We start from the raw sequence: 15309 nt of genomic DNA, 5'->3' as shown, positions 1-15309 counted from the left end.
GAGCTGTGCCTGTTGGGATCACACGGTGGAGCTGTCCGCCGCCTCGCGGTGCGCCCCGTGCTGTGCACCCTGGAGAGATAAATGGGATTAAAACATCTTGTCTCATTAGTCAGCGACCGGGAGACGAGCTTGAGTCTGTGAGTGGCTGCGAACTAATCTTTCTTCTGGGACAGTGAGCCGTGTTTTGTACAGTAGCAGCAGCTTCCACATGGCTGCAGGAGCCCGGAGCTGAGTGTGGAGAGCAGAAGGAGCAGAGCCGGAGACCGCTGCGTCTCCGTTATTTCATTCCCGTTTATGACAGACGCGCTTCATCCCATGTTGGCCACCGGGAACTAAAAGCTACCGAAGGAAAAGCCGATCCAGCAAGGACTTTGAAAGCGAACAATACAAGCACAATGCAGTTACAGACTGCTGTTTGAGAAGAGGTGGAGCTGTGGATCCAAGGAGCGCGTACCGATGTTCTCCACAGCAATAAAGATATTCTAGTCATTTATCTTGGACTGAGAGGCCAAGCAAGGTGTCAGGTAAGTTGGCAGGATTTATGTTGTGTCTCTTTGAGGAGATGTTTTCGTTTGTCATTGTGATTACGAGCTAATATGGAGGATATGTGGCGAGCAGCAAAACTTTGAAGGATTAATTTCATGGAGAAAGACCTGAGGATGAGAGGAGATGTCTTTGTGACGCACCGTTACGCCGTCTGTCGGACAATGCAGCCGATTTATTTTTTTCTTCAGTAAGCGAGTCAGAAAATGATTGGTGACTTCATCGTCTATTGCCGGTGGCAGATTGATAGCGCAGAGAATAAAGGAAACAAATGAGTAGCGATACTCCTCATCAATTATGCCAGACAGCTCAAGCAGACGTATTGTGCCAGACTATAAGAAAACGATTAAAAGTGGTTGGCCACTGCTAATTTCTTTTTGCGCCTTGCCAAAAATACCCCTTGGAGCAGCTAATAAAATTGAAAAGCCTAAATATTGATTCAACGCAATCAGTAAATGAATAGCCGGGCAGCCCATTGAGGACGGAGACAAACGCTTCCATGGTTACATCCAGGATCTCCAGTGTGATTACTGCGCTTTGTGTGGGTTTTCTCTCTCCCACTGAAATAAAACAACAACTGCCACACATGGTGAGCCGGGGACCCTCTCATAAAGAGTCCGCTGACTAATCTATAGGCTTACTCGGGCCATAAGTAATCTTGGCACACTCTGAGTTGCGCACATGTGCTGCTACTGTTAAATAAACGAGTGGTGCCTGTAGCCTCATTGTGCTGCCGCTTCTTTGAGTATTTTACGCAGATGTCCGGGCTCCATAATTTACACCAGTTGATGGGGTGGGGTTTTTTTCAGTCCTCTGAATAATTGAATATGTCCTCCTTATCTCTAATTGATTTGACATGATGTCATCTCGGTGCCTCTCTTGCAAATCTCTTTTGTTGGCTCCTCTGTGGAGCCTGAGCGGAGTTAAATCCTTTCTCTCAAGGGTGGGAGCTGCTTCTGTATCCATTCAGCAGTTACACCTGCTCTTCCTCAGCACTAGCCTGTACTGTTCACTGTTACTGAAATGCAGAAAAGGGGTGAAATCATTGAAGTCAGTTTGTTTCTTTTTCTTTGTGTGCAAAGAAGCAGCAAAACTTGCCATGGGGTTTGATTTCCTCAGACCTGCAATTTCTGTTCCCATCATTCCCAAACCACACATGTCACAGTGAGTTTATTTTCTGCAGATTTGGATCCTCTAAGATCCTCACTAGCTCAGAGCTCAGGTCCTTTGTTTGTCATTGTTTATGTCATAGCCTGGCAGGGGTCAGCCCCCATTCGCCTGTGTGAGGGTCTGAATGTGATTCACTGGGCGGAAACTGTTTTACTGCCTGCCTCTCTCCCCTTCTGTCTCACCCTCCTAATGGCTGCACAGTACAAAAGGGGGCAGTGCCATAAACAGAGCCTGTTCATTGATGAAAGGTGCTCAAGTGTTGCACATAGCAGACGGGACGAGATTGATGTTTGGGTGGGGATGAGAGGGCTTGTGCATTCTCAGTGTGTGCTGGTAGAGGGAATAAGTGCAGCAAGGCACAGCTCTACATGCACTTCACCCACCTGCAACAGGCGTCACCCCTCCCTCGACTGATCTGCGCGCCAAAGAGTCACTGTTGGGAGCATGAACTGCACAGCAGATCTGTTGAATGAAGAGTTGAATTGGAACTTTGCATGACTTAACACCTGTTCTACTACAGACACTTCTGAATCTTCTTGAGGTTCACAGTATCACAGTTATGAAGACAAGCTTTTTTTAATTGTTTTTTTTTTTGTCCTTTTTTCACATGGTGAAAACTCAGGCCCGAGGCGAGCAATGCGCATTTATACAGCTCAGTTTAGAAGAAATTGTTGTAAAACTTGTCTTCTCCACAGCATGTTCTCTGAATGTAATTTTTTTATGATGTGTGAAGAGAAAACCAGCAGACCTACCTGCGACAACTCATATTAGTTATGGTCTGGTTTTCATTTCCACACCTTGAGTGGGTGCCTGCCTCCTGATTTCTTTCTCAAACCACCACTTCCTTCATGCAGAAGAGCAATTCATAATCCTTTGGTGCAAAACGTTCCAGATGTGTACCTTAAACCTTGTGTACATTACGGAGGGCTCTGACTGGGCTCACTGAATGCTTGTTGGAGAAGCTGAACCCTAGGTGTTAACAGCTTTGAAACACAAACTTCAAATCCCCAAAACATTCTCTCGGAAGGGGCAGATTTTTAGCCAGCACAGTTTACAACTGAGACGTGTACGATTTTCCCATGCCTTTAAAATACAGTATAAAATTCTTTAAATTTGCTAATTTGTATGGGGAACATTTATGAAGAAAATAAAGAACGAGGTAAATTGGGAAACAGAACAATGTTTACGCAAGCATGCGCAGTCATGCCTTTTTAAAAACAGTTTTCTCTGGTTGTTAATTGAAATGGTTTCCTATAATGTGCATAGCAAGGTGTACAGGTTATCATTCCAAGACATAAGTTAGGTTAAGTCACCTCTTTCCATGTTTGCTGTCTTTTCAGTATATTGCTTCTCATTTACCTGATATTTGGCCAGTGTAGGGAATAAAATGCACTGCTGGGGACAGACGGTATAATTAGGACTTTCAACTCCATTAGACAGAAGAGCCCAGGACTGAGCCACTGAATCAAAGGAGAAAACGCAAATCCAGGAAAACATTTATCATACACACATTTATATGTACCAGTCTCATTCTGGTGTTGGAAATAATTTATTGCTGAAATCTGATTTAGCTCATGTTCCATATCAATAGTGAGCAGGACCTGCCCTAATGTATTCATGCCATCTGGTTGTTTATCTGATCGAATGCCACAAAATCTGGACGCCCTGATAAGGAATTACACGAGTGGGCAAATTCAAGTCATAAATAAGTTCCTTATAATGCTCTCAAGACTTCATTACTTTGTTTTCAAAAGTCATTTGACAGTTCATGCTTACGCACGACGGGCAGTATCATGTTTTGGTAGTTGTTGTCCTTGGAGCAGAGGGACAGGAAAGTGGTGGGCTGTCAGTGATGGCCAACAATCCTGAGGTCGCCTTAGTGGCCACTGACCAACCACATATTGTTCCCGGTGAGAGGATTCTAGTACAGCTGCTGCACTGAGCCCTCGGCCATGACCTCGCTGTCAACTCTCATAATCAGACGCTCATATGTACACACGTGCATGTACACTTACACGCATGCTTTGGTTGCATCTTGTTCTCCAAAGAGACAACGTCATTCATCTGCTTAGCTCCTGTGTTCAAGCAATAAACTTGAACTCTGACCTTTTTGTTGTCAGGAAAGCCAGTGACCTCAGATAGGTCAGCCTCATCGCCTTTTCTATCTGTTCGTCTGAATATGATGCATGATCAATTTCTTTTCATTCTACAGCAACAGAGAAGAAAAACATTCTTTTGCCCTCAGATATTTTTTGTATATATGCACTACAATCTGTAGCACTTGTATTTAAATGCAAGTAAACTCAAGCAGCTATTATTCATTTCAGCATGTAAACTGCAGTGAAAGCCATGGCATGAAGCACACACAGCGACATGCTTTGCTGGGATATCAAAATATAGAGAGACGTAAAAGAACACAGGAAGATTGTGTACTCTGGTTTACATTAGCTCGGCTAGACTGTGCAAATTAAATTATGTTTCAAGCAGCTCTGAAGGCATTTATTCATTTCCTTTTTATTTTAGTAATCACTGAATGACGTGTTGTCCCTAAACGCTACAGCTTTATTTGATATATGAACAAATCCCTCGTTGTTCTTCATTGATACTATTGTTTAAACATACGAACCCCCGCATGGATCCCTGCGTCTGGCCATAAACCCCAAGCCTTTCTACCCCACACGCAGCCACGTGGAACTCATCGAATGATGTGCCCTGCTTCCCGTCATACTTTAGACAGATCAGGTTGAGCGGATCACACTTTGTGTCCAGCTAAAAGAACATCCTGGTACTGTTCTTTCTTTGTTAGGGCTACCACTTTTTCTCACTGGGGTCTTTGTGTGTGTTCACGTCTATATGAGAGAGACAGAGCGTGAAAAATAGTGAGCTTCATAAAAGAAGCTCTGTGTCTGTTTAAAACAAACCTGTTGATGTAGGTCATCAATCTTCCACAACTACGAGTTCTCTTCATCTCCGTTCAGCCTTATTTATCCACCATCCCCCCATGTGTGTGTGTATGACCCATCGCGTTTTATTTCATCTGCACTCATCTCCACCCCCGCCTCCCCATCAGCCCCGTCCCTTACACCAGCCCCTCTTTCTTTTCTTTTCTTTTCTTTTCTTTTCTTTTCTTTTCTTTTCTTTTCTTTTCTTTTCTTTTCTTTTCTTTTCTTTCTTTTCTTGTCCTTCTCTGTTTATCTCTCACTTCCCTCATTGTACTGTTGTTGGTCATGGTAGAGGAATTCCACAAGTAGGTTGGGGTGGTTGATCCGTGCACGGCTGAGATGTGGCGGGGTGTGTTTATTGTTGTAGAAAGATGTATTCATCCACTTTTTCTTCTCAGTCCTTGTCATTACAGACAATAGCTTTGTGAGTAAAACATCTCAAGGCATTGGGATCCCTTGGTAATAAATAGAAACCCTCTCTGCATTTTTGTGTGAAGGCATACAGGAGGAAAGCTATTCATTGAATTTGATTAGTGTGTTTCGGTAAAATGTCTGACAGGATTAAAACACGTGTGCCAGTTGTGCGTTTGACTGAATTAGTGATTCAATAAACTTGATGACCAACTCGACTGAAGCAATGAGCGTTTTTATTATTTTCTTCTCAAAACCAAGATCTGTGGACCACACTTGTTCAGGAATTTGCTTCCTCCTCAGTCCTGCCATCTGGCCCTTAGTTTCTCAGCACTGCAAAGGCCTGAAAGAGGGGGCTGTCCTGCACCTACTGTACCGAGGATGTGTGTGCAGTGCGTGTCCTTGTTTAGAAGTGATAGAGTAGAGCTGAGAGAAAAGAAGGGAGTCTGAATAGGATGGTTTGGATTCTGGTTGAGAGGAGGCCAGCATGCCAAAAAGTGGGAGAAACAAAAGAATAGAGAACTGTGGCAATGTTAGAAATGCACACAAAACACAAAAAGGAGCATGAGTGAACAAAAGCCTGCTCCTTAAAATTGTGTGCTGGTCAGTGAATCGTAAAGTCCCGCTTCGTCTCCAATGAAAATACTCCCCCGTTCTGGGTTGCCTCTCTGTTTTGGGAACTCTTTTGAAATGCAATTAGCATTTCATCCAGGCCCAACCGGTTACATGCAATGAAGTAATACCCTTTCTAATTTGGCCCTTTGGTCTGTGAAGCTATGGAGAGCACAACCTTGTTTAATCCCTTGAAAGTGTTTTTCTGTCTGCCTCCATCATTCTGTGTCATACAGGCTAATCAGTCAGCCAATGCTCGAGCTGGAAAACACTCTAAGTTGCACATGCACTGGTTGCTACTCAATTGGAACCACTTTTGTTCTTCTATATTCTTCGCTTTCCACTGTTTCCTAAGAAGAAGAAAAAAAACCCTTGTTTTGAGTTGGGGATGCGAGATGCCGTTGGCTCAACTTAAGAGCAGCCGACCACGGCCATGTGGACAATACCTCAGGAAAGCTCTCCCTCTCTCTGTTTCTTTTTTTCACAGTAAAATGCACACTTGATTGGCAGTCTCTTGCCCTTAAAGGAGAAATGCCTGGTTTGAGAAGTATCGTCTGACAATAGCTGGAGGGCTGACCTCATGCATTTTTGTTCTTTAGAGAGGTATTCATTCAGCTGCTTTCTAGTCCCCGTATGTGGAATGGCATAATTTGGTTGCAAATCAGGACACTGCCATCCTGATTTCACAACAATCTGTTCCCCCCATGCTTGCTGAACTAAGTTTTCTGTTCTTTCCCCCGCAAAATACATAAAATTTTGTTTTTCGGGTAGAACTCTCCAAAATAAGCCCAGTGAGTAATCCAGCGCTTTTGTCAGATTTAATGATGTATGTTTTAGCTCTACTCGCTTATTAAGTTTCTTAATTTCTTCTCCCTAACTCCTCTGCATGGCGAGAACATTAACTGATCTAAAAATACCAGAGGCTGAAACTACATGTGAAGTGCAATTATGGGCTTGTGAGTTGACCGGGAATGGCAGCCGCGGCTATGCCGAGCTGAGAACGGACGGTGGGTGGTTTCTGGGGTAGCGCCTGACACACACTGGGCTGGTGGCATCGCTTAGTGTGGAGCACTGCACAAACAGAAACCAGTCCAACAAACAGAAGAGAGGAGCCTCCGCGGTTTTTGGCCAAACACATAGCATGAGACTGACACATGAACACTGAGTTAATATCATAGCCTCTCTATGAAACATACTGTGTCTATGTGCAGCAAATGAAACAATGGCATTACTGATTACTGTTTATTCTCTATTTGTTCTGTTCTTTTTTGGGTTTAAGGTGCGGTGTCAGCAACAATCAGACTTTTTTTTGGAACATATTTGGATTGAACACTCAAATTACATTCGTATTTAGTTTGACCTTCGAATAATTAATTGGCCATCCAACCGCAGGGCACTTCCATATTCCAGAGTTAACAGTGCTAATGAAGGATTGGCTCTAGAATAACCTCTCACTTTATATATAAATAAAGACTGATTAAGACGTATTATCACCTCTTTCTGTTCTTTTCTGCCACACACACACACACACACACACCATCTACTTATGTGTGTGCTGCTGTTTACTTCTCTGTTTATTTCTGTCAGTATCAGTTACACAATTTGTTTGCATGGTTGTTGTTTTTAGAATGAGTTTCTACGAGGACACACAGAGATGTTCCAGGAACAGTTATATTAGTTGATGTTAATGACAGAGCAGTTTCTTTTTGTGGCCAGACTGACTCCAGATCACCGACCAGAGCTGTAAGATTGATGAATGAGATCCCACTGCAGGCCTCCCAGTGTCAGACAACTGGAGATCACTTTCTATGTGTGTATGTGTGTGTGTGTGTGTGTGTGTGTGTGTGTGTGTGTGTGTATATATATATACGCATGTGCACTTGACTAACTGCCAGATAAAACCACGTTCTCTTCACCATGGGCGTCTGAGGACCAGGGAAGCCTCAGGGCAGGGATGCCGCATGGGAAAGCCCTTGATTAAAACTCTACAGACTGTTATCCCACACACCCTCAACCAGAAAGGAAGCGAGGGTATTGCTTTCCACTTTTAAAGCTTGCAATACTGAGTATTCTCAGTGAAAGGGGACACGCAAAGTCCTTGATTATGGTTACCGAGGCTGGTATTTTGCCCCAAGAAGTGCCCAGTGGGGAAAAAGGATGACAGCTGCTGTATTTAACGGGATGAAGAATTGGTACATGTTTCCTCGTGAAAAAGAGATGAATTAAAGTGCCTCACTGTCAAACATTACAGCCTGTGGGATCAAAATCGTAAGACCCGCATCAATTACCCAATCACCTTTCTTACTGCAGCCGGCAAATGACACTTTCTATGCAGGGAATCTTGCAGCATCACGCTTACTACCATCGTCTGATTGTAAAGTCTTACAGTGAATAATTGATGCTAAAGATTACGACACAGAGGCCACTGTCAGGAGAAACCCTAGAGGTATCAGCGGCAAGCACTGACCCCAAGAGCAGCCCTGCAACCGGACACCTCCTCAGCACCTTTGACAGGGATATCCAGTAGATCAGTGAGTGAGTGTGTGTGTTGTGTGTGTCTGCAACGGATCCGTTGTAACACTTTTTGTGAACCAGGCTCTTAACACCAGTGTGCTGCTTTAAGATGGACTGACAGGTGATGGGGTCAAACCCCCACAGACCAACTCTGTTTTATCACTGCGACTCACCGTGGTGCTTTTCAGGTTTCATTTTGCTGAGAAGTATCAGGCGATGAGCTATGCATCACAGATATGCAGAAAGAGTTTGTCTCCAAAAAGAATGAAGTGATAAGACTGAGAGATAAGAAATGGAGATAAGTCAGTAATTGCAAGTAGTGAAGGGATACACTACCTTGGAGCATAGTGCCGTGCAAAAGTATTTTCCAGAAATCTTCTGTTTTTGCATGTTTCTCACACTAAAATGTTATAGATCATCAAAGTAATGTTTTTATTTTTTGAATAATATACAGCAATAACCCACAAAACACAAAATGCTGTTATTAAATGATGGTTTATTGAAGAATTATTGTAAACCTTTATCACCCCTGTGACAAAGTAGTTGCCCCCCTGAACCCAGTAGCTGGTTGTTAGCAGAAATAACGGCAGTCAAATGTTTGTTGCAGCTTGTGATGCAGTCTTTCACATCACCATGGAGGAATTTTAACCCACTCTTCTGGGCAGAATAGTTTTAATTCGGCCACATTAGCTGGTTTTCGAGCACGAACTGCCCTTTGAAGGTCTTGCCACAGCATCTCAATTAAATTCAGTCCAGACTTTGACTAGGCTACTCCAAATCCTTAATTTTGTTCTTTTTGAACCATTCAGAGATGAACTTGCTTGTATGCTTTGGGTTATTGTCATGCTGCATAAATCATTTGTGCTTTAGCTTTAGGTCAGGAACTGATGGGTGGATATTCTCCAGGAGGTTTTTCTGGTAGAGAGCACTGTAGATGTGTTTTGAGCGTACATTTGCATATGTGTTTGTGTCTTTCTCATACATTGTTCCTTATACCTTTGATCTGAGCTAAGCTGGTGAAACGGGTGGACTCCTGGGGCACAGCGCTAAGAAACTTTCCTGGCAGAAACAAAGCCAGCTTGTGCAAGAGCACCATAATTCCTAAATGACTCTGAATATTAAAGGGAAGAAAGAACTATTATGTGCGGGACAAAAATGGTTTCAGTGAAAACAGGTTCAAGGTCGGGGCTTAACAAGACAATAATCCAATTTAAACAACAGTTTTAGAAATTTGTATCTTATTCTTCATGGGGAATGATTCAGTGTTATCGAGGCCAAAGGTCAATGTCCATTTGAGCTTGTTGAATTATCAAATAATACATCTGACAATGCATCGTCGTTCTGACGAGGATGAAAACAATAATGTACTTCATATATTTCGCCAAGACTATATATAGTAGGTATTACATATTTATTGGACAGTTTGCGTTCCAAGAAATAAAGTAATGCAATATAGAGGAAAAGTCAGTTGACTGAGGTCAAAGTTACAGAATAAGTCAATAAAAGCAATTTTGGATGTTCACAATGTGAAGTCTCTTTAGTTGTGGTGTTTTCTGTGGCTTGTTAGAGCGCCAGGTCCCAGAGTCCTCTGCCCAGCCATCATTTTTTTGGTCCTTTGGCGCAGAGTGTTTGTGATGGACAGTGTGTTTTCTCTGTAACATCCTGGAATGTCACCCAGCTGTCTGTCTGAGCTTTGAGACGGCGCATTTTAGATGCATATGCTGACCGTGGTAACTCTGGCAAATGCATTTGTGTACGCAAACGTGCACGGGTGAGTGTGTGTTTTTCTGTGCACCTCTCTGCATGAACTCTGACTCCCAGTCTTATCAATGTCAGAGGTCTGCGCCAGGCTCTCCATGCCGCCCTTTGCTGTGACAGGCAGATCTGCAGGGCTTCTTTAACTCCTGGGGTTAGGGTTGGCACAATGCATGATGCCAGCACAAAAAGTACCCCGCTGCTTGTAAAACAGACCTGTGCCATCCACACAGCATCTGCTTTGTATGAGACCTTCTGAAGAAAGTGTGGCATCTTCGTCACCAACACCGTCCACTTTCTGTTTTGATGTAGCGTTGCTAGGAGTTCAGAGGGCTGGATGCTTGCTTCCATCCTTTAAAAAAAATGGTCTCAGTGTTAGGCAATCATTTGGAAGATTTGAGATTTTGAGGATTTACTGGGAGCAGTCTGTGGGATGTCATACCATTTGTTTTGGGAACTGAACAGTCATGTCATAGGACGCCATAATGATGATAAAATTGTGGTAACTTTCAGCAAAGTTTACAACCTGTGGTCACTAACATATTGCCATCATCAAAACAGACATCAGGTGCCTTAACTGTCTGATATAACTCAATTAGGCAGGCAGGTGTCCATATGCTCTGGAACTTTTAGGTGCAAAATTATTAGACCAGTGCAGACTTATACTGTGTAAGTCAGTTTCAGTCAGATGATGCAAAAAAAGAGGGTTCATGGCAATGCACTCAAGCTTTAAGTCAGTGATTCAGGAAGTTCCCAACCCCAGGAGAGAGAGCATGGCAAATAACAGGATTTATTCAACCCTGGCCCCTCTTTGTCCAGCAACACACTCACCTCTGTTCTGCCTTAGCCTCGCCCTCTGTTCCCTACTGTCCTGCCCTGCTACCCACCAGCTCTAAATCCCTTTTTGATGGCTTTCCCAGGAACCTCTCCACCGCTGGCATGTGTGTGACACATGCAAACTCACACACACTCACTCACTCACTCACACACTCACACACACACACATGCACACACGCACACACGCACACACGCACACACGCACACACACACACACACACACACACACACACACACACACACACACACACACACACACACACACACACACTTGACTTCAAGTCCATCATATAGACTCTCACATTCAGGCAATATGCTCTTTCTCTCTGTCACATCGACACTATTACATCGGTTGATTCTGACTGTATTTGTCAAGCAATAGCTGCTAATGCTCTTGAGGCTGACAATCTGATTGATGGATGGTTGCTATTTAAACACCCACCAATACTGAGAATAACTCCGATTGATATAACAGTAATGGAACAAGTGAAAAATGGGATATTTTCAATGTCCAACTTTCCTAAATGAATTGTGTGTATGAAAAAAAAGAGCCCAAACAGCATGACTTCATCCACTGTAGCTGCTGATGTTGTTGTTTCAACCTTGTAATTAAGAGCAAATATTTTTGAAAAGACCTTACGTGATCATGCTGTTGGCGAAGCTGTGTGGTGCAGATTATGAATGGGATGGGTAAAAGGCAGCAGGGAAGGAGGGGAAGAGACAGGACGGAGTGGCCGCAACTGAGCTTTACGCTGGCTCCACCCCGCTTGTCATGCTGTGTTGTTTTGTTGTGTTAACCATGACAACTGTCTCAGCGGCTCCATCCAGCCTAGGATTATTCTGGGTGAGAGAGCTAAGCAGGAGATGACAGAGGAGAGACGAGAAGAGAGGAAAACCAGAGGAGAGATGAGGAAACCTGACAAGAGGAGTGGAAGGCAGAGGGGGTGTTGAGGAGACAAACTGGGAAGGGAGGATTATTAGAGGAAACAGGGGAGCAGGAAAGATCATTAGCGAGAGAGAGTGGGACGAGAGTGTCGCTAAGGCACATTTACACGGGATGACATTACTTTAGCTTCATGTGGTCAAGAAGAATTAACTCAACAACGACTGCTTCAACAGTTATGACAACATGACAACAGCAGTTGGAATTATGGAATAATGTCATGAATCATTTAGACCACAATGACCAGCAGGCCTGCAAGCCAGCCGGGCTGCACATTATAAAAAGCCAGCAGGCCTTCTGAACATCTGGCCACTCGATACTGCCTGTAAATCAAAGTCTTTTTTCTGTGTGATGACTGCGTATTTTTACATTTTATTACAAGCATCCTTTAGTGTAACAAATATAGGATGCATTTATTAAATTAGTGATAGCACAGCCACTCTACTTGAACCATATTTCGAGTATTTACGCACAGTTTTACAAAGTTTCCAAGAGTTTGTTTTGTGTGTGTGTGTGTGTGTGTGTGTGTGTTTAAATTTTTCTAGTTGTGATTACAGTTTTTTTTGTAAATATATCTGTAATTTCATGTACAAGAAACTTCCTTGTTGTCTTCATTTCTGTTTTCACTTTGAATTCTCTACATCCTGCATTACTCTTGCTGCTGTCTCACAAACGTCTCTAAATTACGATTTTTCCTTCTGTTTTTTGTGTCTGTGTAGTCTGATAGGTTGTCATATAAACTGCCTTTCTTAATGAGTGATGAGGAGATGTTCCTGCACATTTTTTTTTTTACATACAATTTGTGCACAAATCTCTAAAGCACTAAATCTGTAGTCGGTTAGTGTATGCAAAGAATTAACTTGTAAACTTGTAAACTTTGTAAACCTCTCCAGAATATATCCTTACTGGCTTCTTTCAAAGCCCGCATTTTGTCTGTTTTTCCTGCATATTTTACAATATTTCTTCCATATGCTTCCCATTTTTGTAGGAATGCTCCCTGTCCTCCTGCTAGCTGGGTTGATTCTGGCTCTGTCCATCCCTGGCACCGTGTCAGAGTCAGCCACGCTGCGGTTCCTCGGGGAGACAGACTTTGTTGTGAACGAGAGCAACGGAGTGGTCCGGCTGCTCATAGAAAGAGTGGGAGACCCGATCAATGTGACAGCTGTGATTGAGGTAGGACACTGATGACTTCTTACTCATTATGTGGTGTGCTGAAGTGTGCAATCATTTTGTACTGAAATATTTTTCTTATAAAAAAATTATTTCCTGTCATAATGCTGTCAAGTTTAGCTGTGATGTGTATTTACCACAGAGTGAAGATTCTTAGTTCACTGCTTTGGAAATTGACAGATTTTGGCTTTATGAACTCCTCATGGGGTCCAGTGTCAGCTGCTCACAGTTGGTGTCTGGAAAGGCGAAGTGGCCATGCAGTGGAGAGTGGTTGGGGGGGTTTCCTGCGCTTCTTGATATCTCTACCATATTTCTTGCTACATGAACTATTAAACCTGGGCAGCTTTAGTAGTTAATGAAATACTGTGTAACATCAGACTTCCTTCCAGGAACAAATGGGCACAGATAGAAAAACACAAAACCTCAAGATCAAACAGGCTCAAGTAGAAAGGAAGTAAATAAAAAAGAACATGATATCTGCTCTCTGCTGGAAGAAGGAGCTGAAACATGCAGAAACATCAAGCCACGGGCATCCTACTGGCACTTCATGTACCGGCATCATCCTGGGTTCAAACCCATCTTTGATCTTTTTTCATGTTGTTTCTCACAGTTTCCCACTTTTTCATGAATGTCTAAATCCTTGCAATAGAAAACCAACAAAGAAGAAGCAGTTTTTCTTTAGTTAAATGGCGCTGTCTTTTATTCATTCAGCTGGAGGGAGATGACACAGGGGACTTTCACACTGTTGATGCTGCGGCCTTCCTGCACTCCACTGAGTCCAGTAAGACTGTCTTCATTGCTGTGAGAGACGATGACTTGCCTGAAGCGGATGAGACATTTACCTTCAGCCTCAGACTGCAGGTAAATTCCTGTTGCTTGCCTGATGTTTTGTGTATGTGTCTGTTCCACCTTTTTCTGTGCAAACCTATATATGTTGTATTTATGGAGCTTTGTGTTAGCTCAGGCTGGCACAGAGTCGGTGCTCGTCACAAGCTCTATCTTCACTTCAGTCCACCCTACCCAATTAGTGCGCTGTATAACTGAAGCACCTTAATTCATTCTGCCGGCTCTCTGCTCAACACATCACTACTACACCAGCCTCTACAGATCTGTAAACCATCTCCCACTCTTCCCCAGTGTCCTCCTTTGAAAAAATGGTTTCTTTTATTAAAACTGTGTCCATGTAAATACTGGTGTGTTCGTGATCTCAGGGACAGTCTGTTTCATGCTTGCTCAGGTTGTTCCAGAGCATCACTAAAACAGAGTTCCAGCTGATCTCAAGTTTATGCCACTCTGAAATTAATGATTCAGTTTGAGTCTGGTCTAAATAAATGTGCCATATTATCTCCTTCACCTCCATCTCTCTCCTTTCTGTCGCTCCTACTTTCCTCCCACAAAGTTTCACTGTTCAATCTCTGACCCCTGACCGTCTTCAAGCCTAACCCCAGCGACTGAGCAGTGGGGAGTGGGGGCGTCACACAGGAAACCCTGGGTGGCTCTGAGCTGCAGGGGCTTTGATGTGTGTGCTCTGTAGGACTTTTTCTAGGCTGGTCTGGGTGGGGCCAGATATTGTGCGTGTCTCTGAGGTTCCCCATGAAAAAGCGCTTCTGTGAAAAGGACCTGACTTTGACAGCCACAGCTTCACCACACATAAGAATAAAGTGATTATCTCATTTACTATCCCTATTGACTTCAGCAGGCATGGAGTTTATTTATAGATATGTTGTGGCTTCACCATTGTAATTGACATTCTATTGCAGATGAAAGCTTAAGCTGTTAGAATGAATGAATGGATTCACAACCAAGGAAATTAAAGTAATTTTATGCACTTTGAGGAGTTTTTACTGCCACTGCCAGCACCATATCACAAGGTACTACATGCTCCTGTATTCTAGTCTGAGATACGCCAAGATTAATATCAGAAGTTGCACAGATGGCCTGCAAGTTTTGCTTTTTGCGCACGTTATTGTGCTTTTACTATTGTGCACAGGCTTTCATGGGTCAGCTCTGTAGTTGTACACTTTGAAAATGATTTTTAATTGGGATACATTTTGAACACTTGTCAAAGCAATTACCATCTCAGTTCAGGATGCCTTACGCCTAGAGACAATCTCCATGGTTTCATGTAGCCTTTAGCTGTCAGGTTTGATTGATGAGCGGGGGTGGGGGGTGGGGGGGTTTGGTCTCGTTGTCTGCCCATCTTGTCCCTCACTTAAAGACCTAAGATAAAGGTCGTTGTGAATCACTGTCAGCTATGTACATCTACAAAACATCAACAATGGAACAGCTGTCAGCAGGAGTGACTTTCCCCGCATCGTTTTCAATTTGACGCTACAGTTTTGTGACATCTGGTTAAAATCCAGTAGCACAAGCCCATATTTAGCCTGCCACTAGAGTGAAAGACCAGATGAG

The 15309-nt window shown here is 43.3% G+C and overlaps 1 protein-coding gene across 1 annotated transcript in view; it reads left to right on the top strand.

Annotated features, from left to right (window-relative positions):
- The first annotated feature begins 56 nt into the window (after positions 1–56).
- adgrv1 (adhesion G protein-coupled receptor V1) overlaps positions 57–15309 on the top strand; it is a 124190-nt gene continuing 108937 nt past the window's right edge. The window contains exons 1-3 of the mRNA XM_051950765.1: positions 57–524; positions 12716–12900; positions 13609–13758. Coding sequence (XP_051806725.1) covers positions 12718–12900; positions 13609–13758 — 333 coding nt within the window. The 5' untranslated portion in view covers positions 57–524; positions 12716–12717. The remainder of the gene's footprint in view (positions 525–12715; positions 12901–13608; positions 13759–15309) is intronic.

Source organism: Acanthochromis polyacanthus, chromosome 7 (assembly GCF_021347895.1).
Source record: "Acanthochromis polyacanthus isolate Apoly-LR-REF ecotype Palm Island chromosome 7, KAUST_Apoly_ChrSc, whole genome shotgun sequence".
Classification (NCBI taxonomy): Eukaryota; Metazoa; Chordata; class Actinopteri; family Pomacentridae; genus Acanthochromis; species Acanthochromis polyacanthus.
The sequence above is the reverse complement of the archived record's forward strand: the minus strand, read 5'-3'. Positions and strand labels throughout refer to the sequence as shown.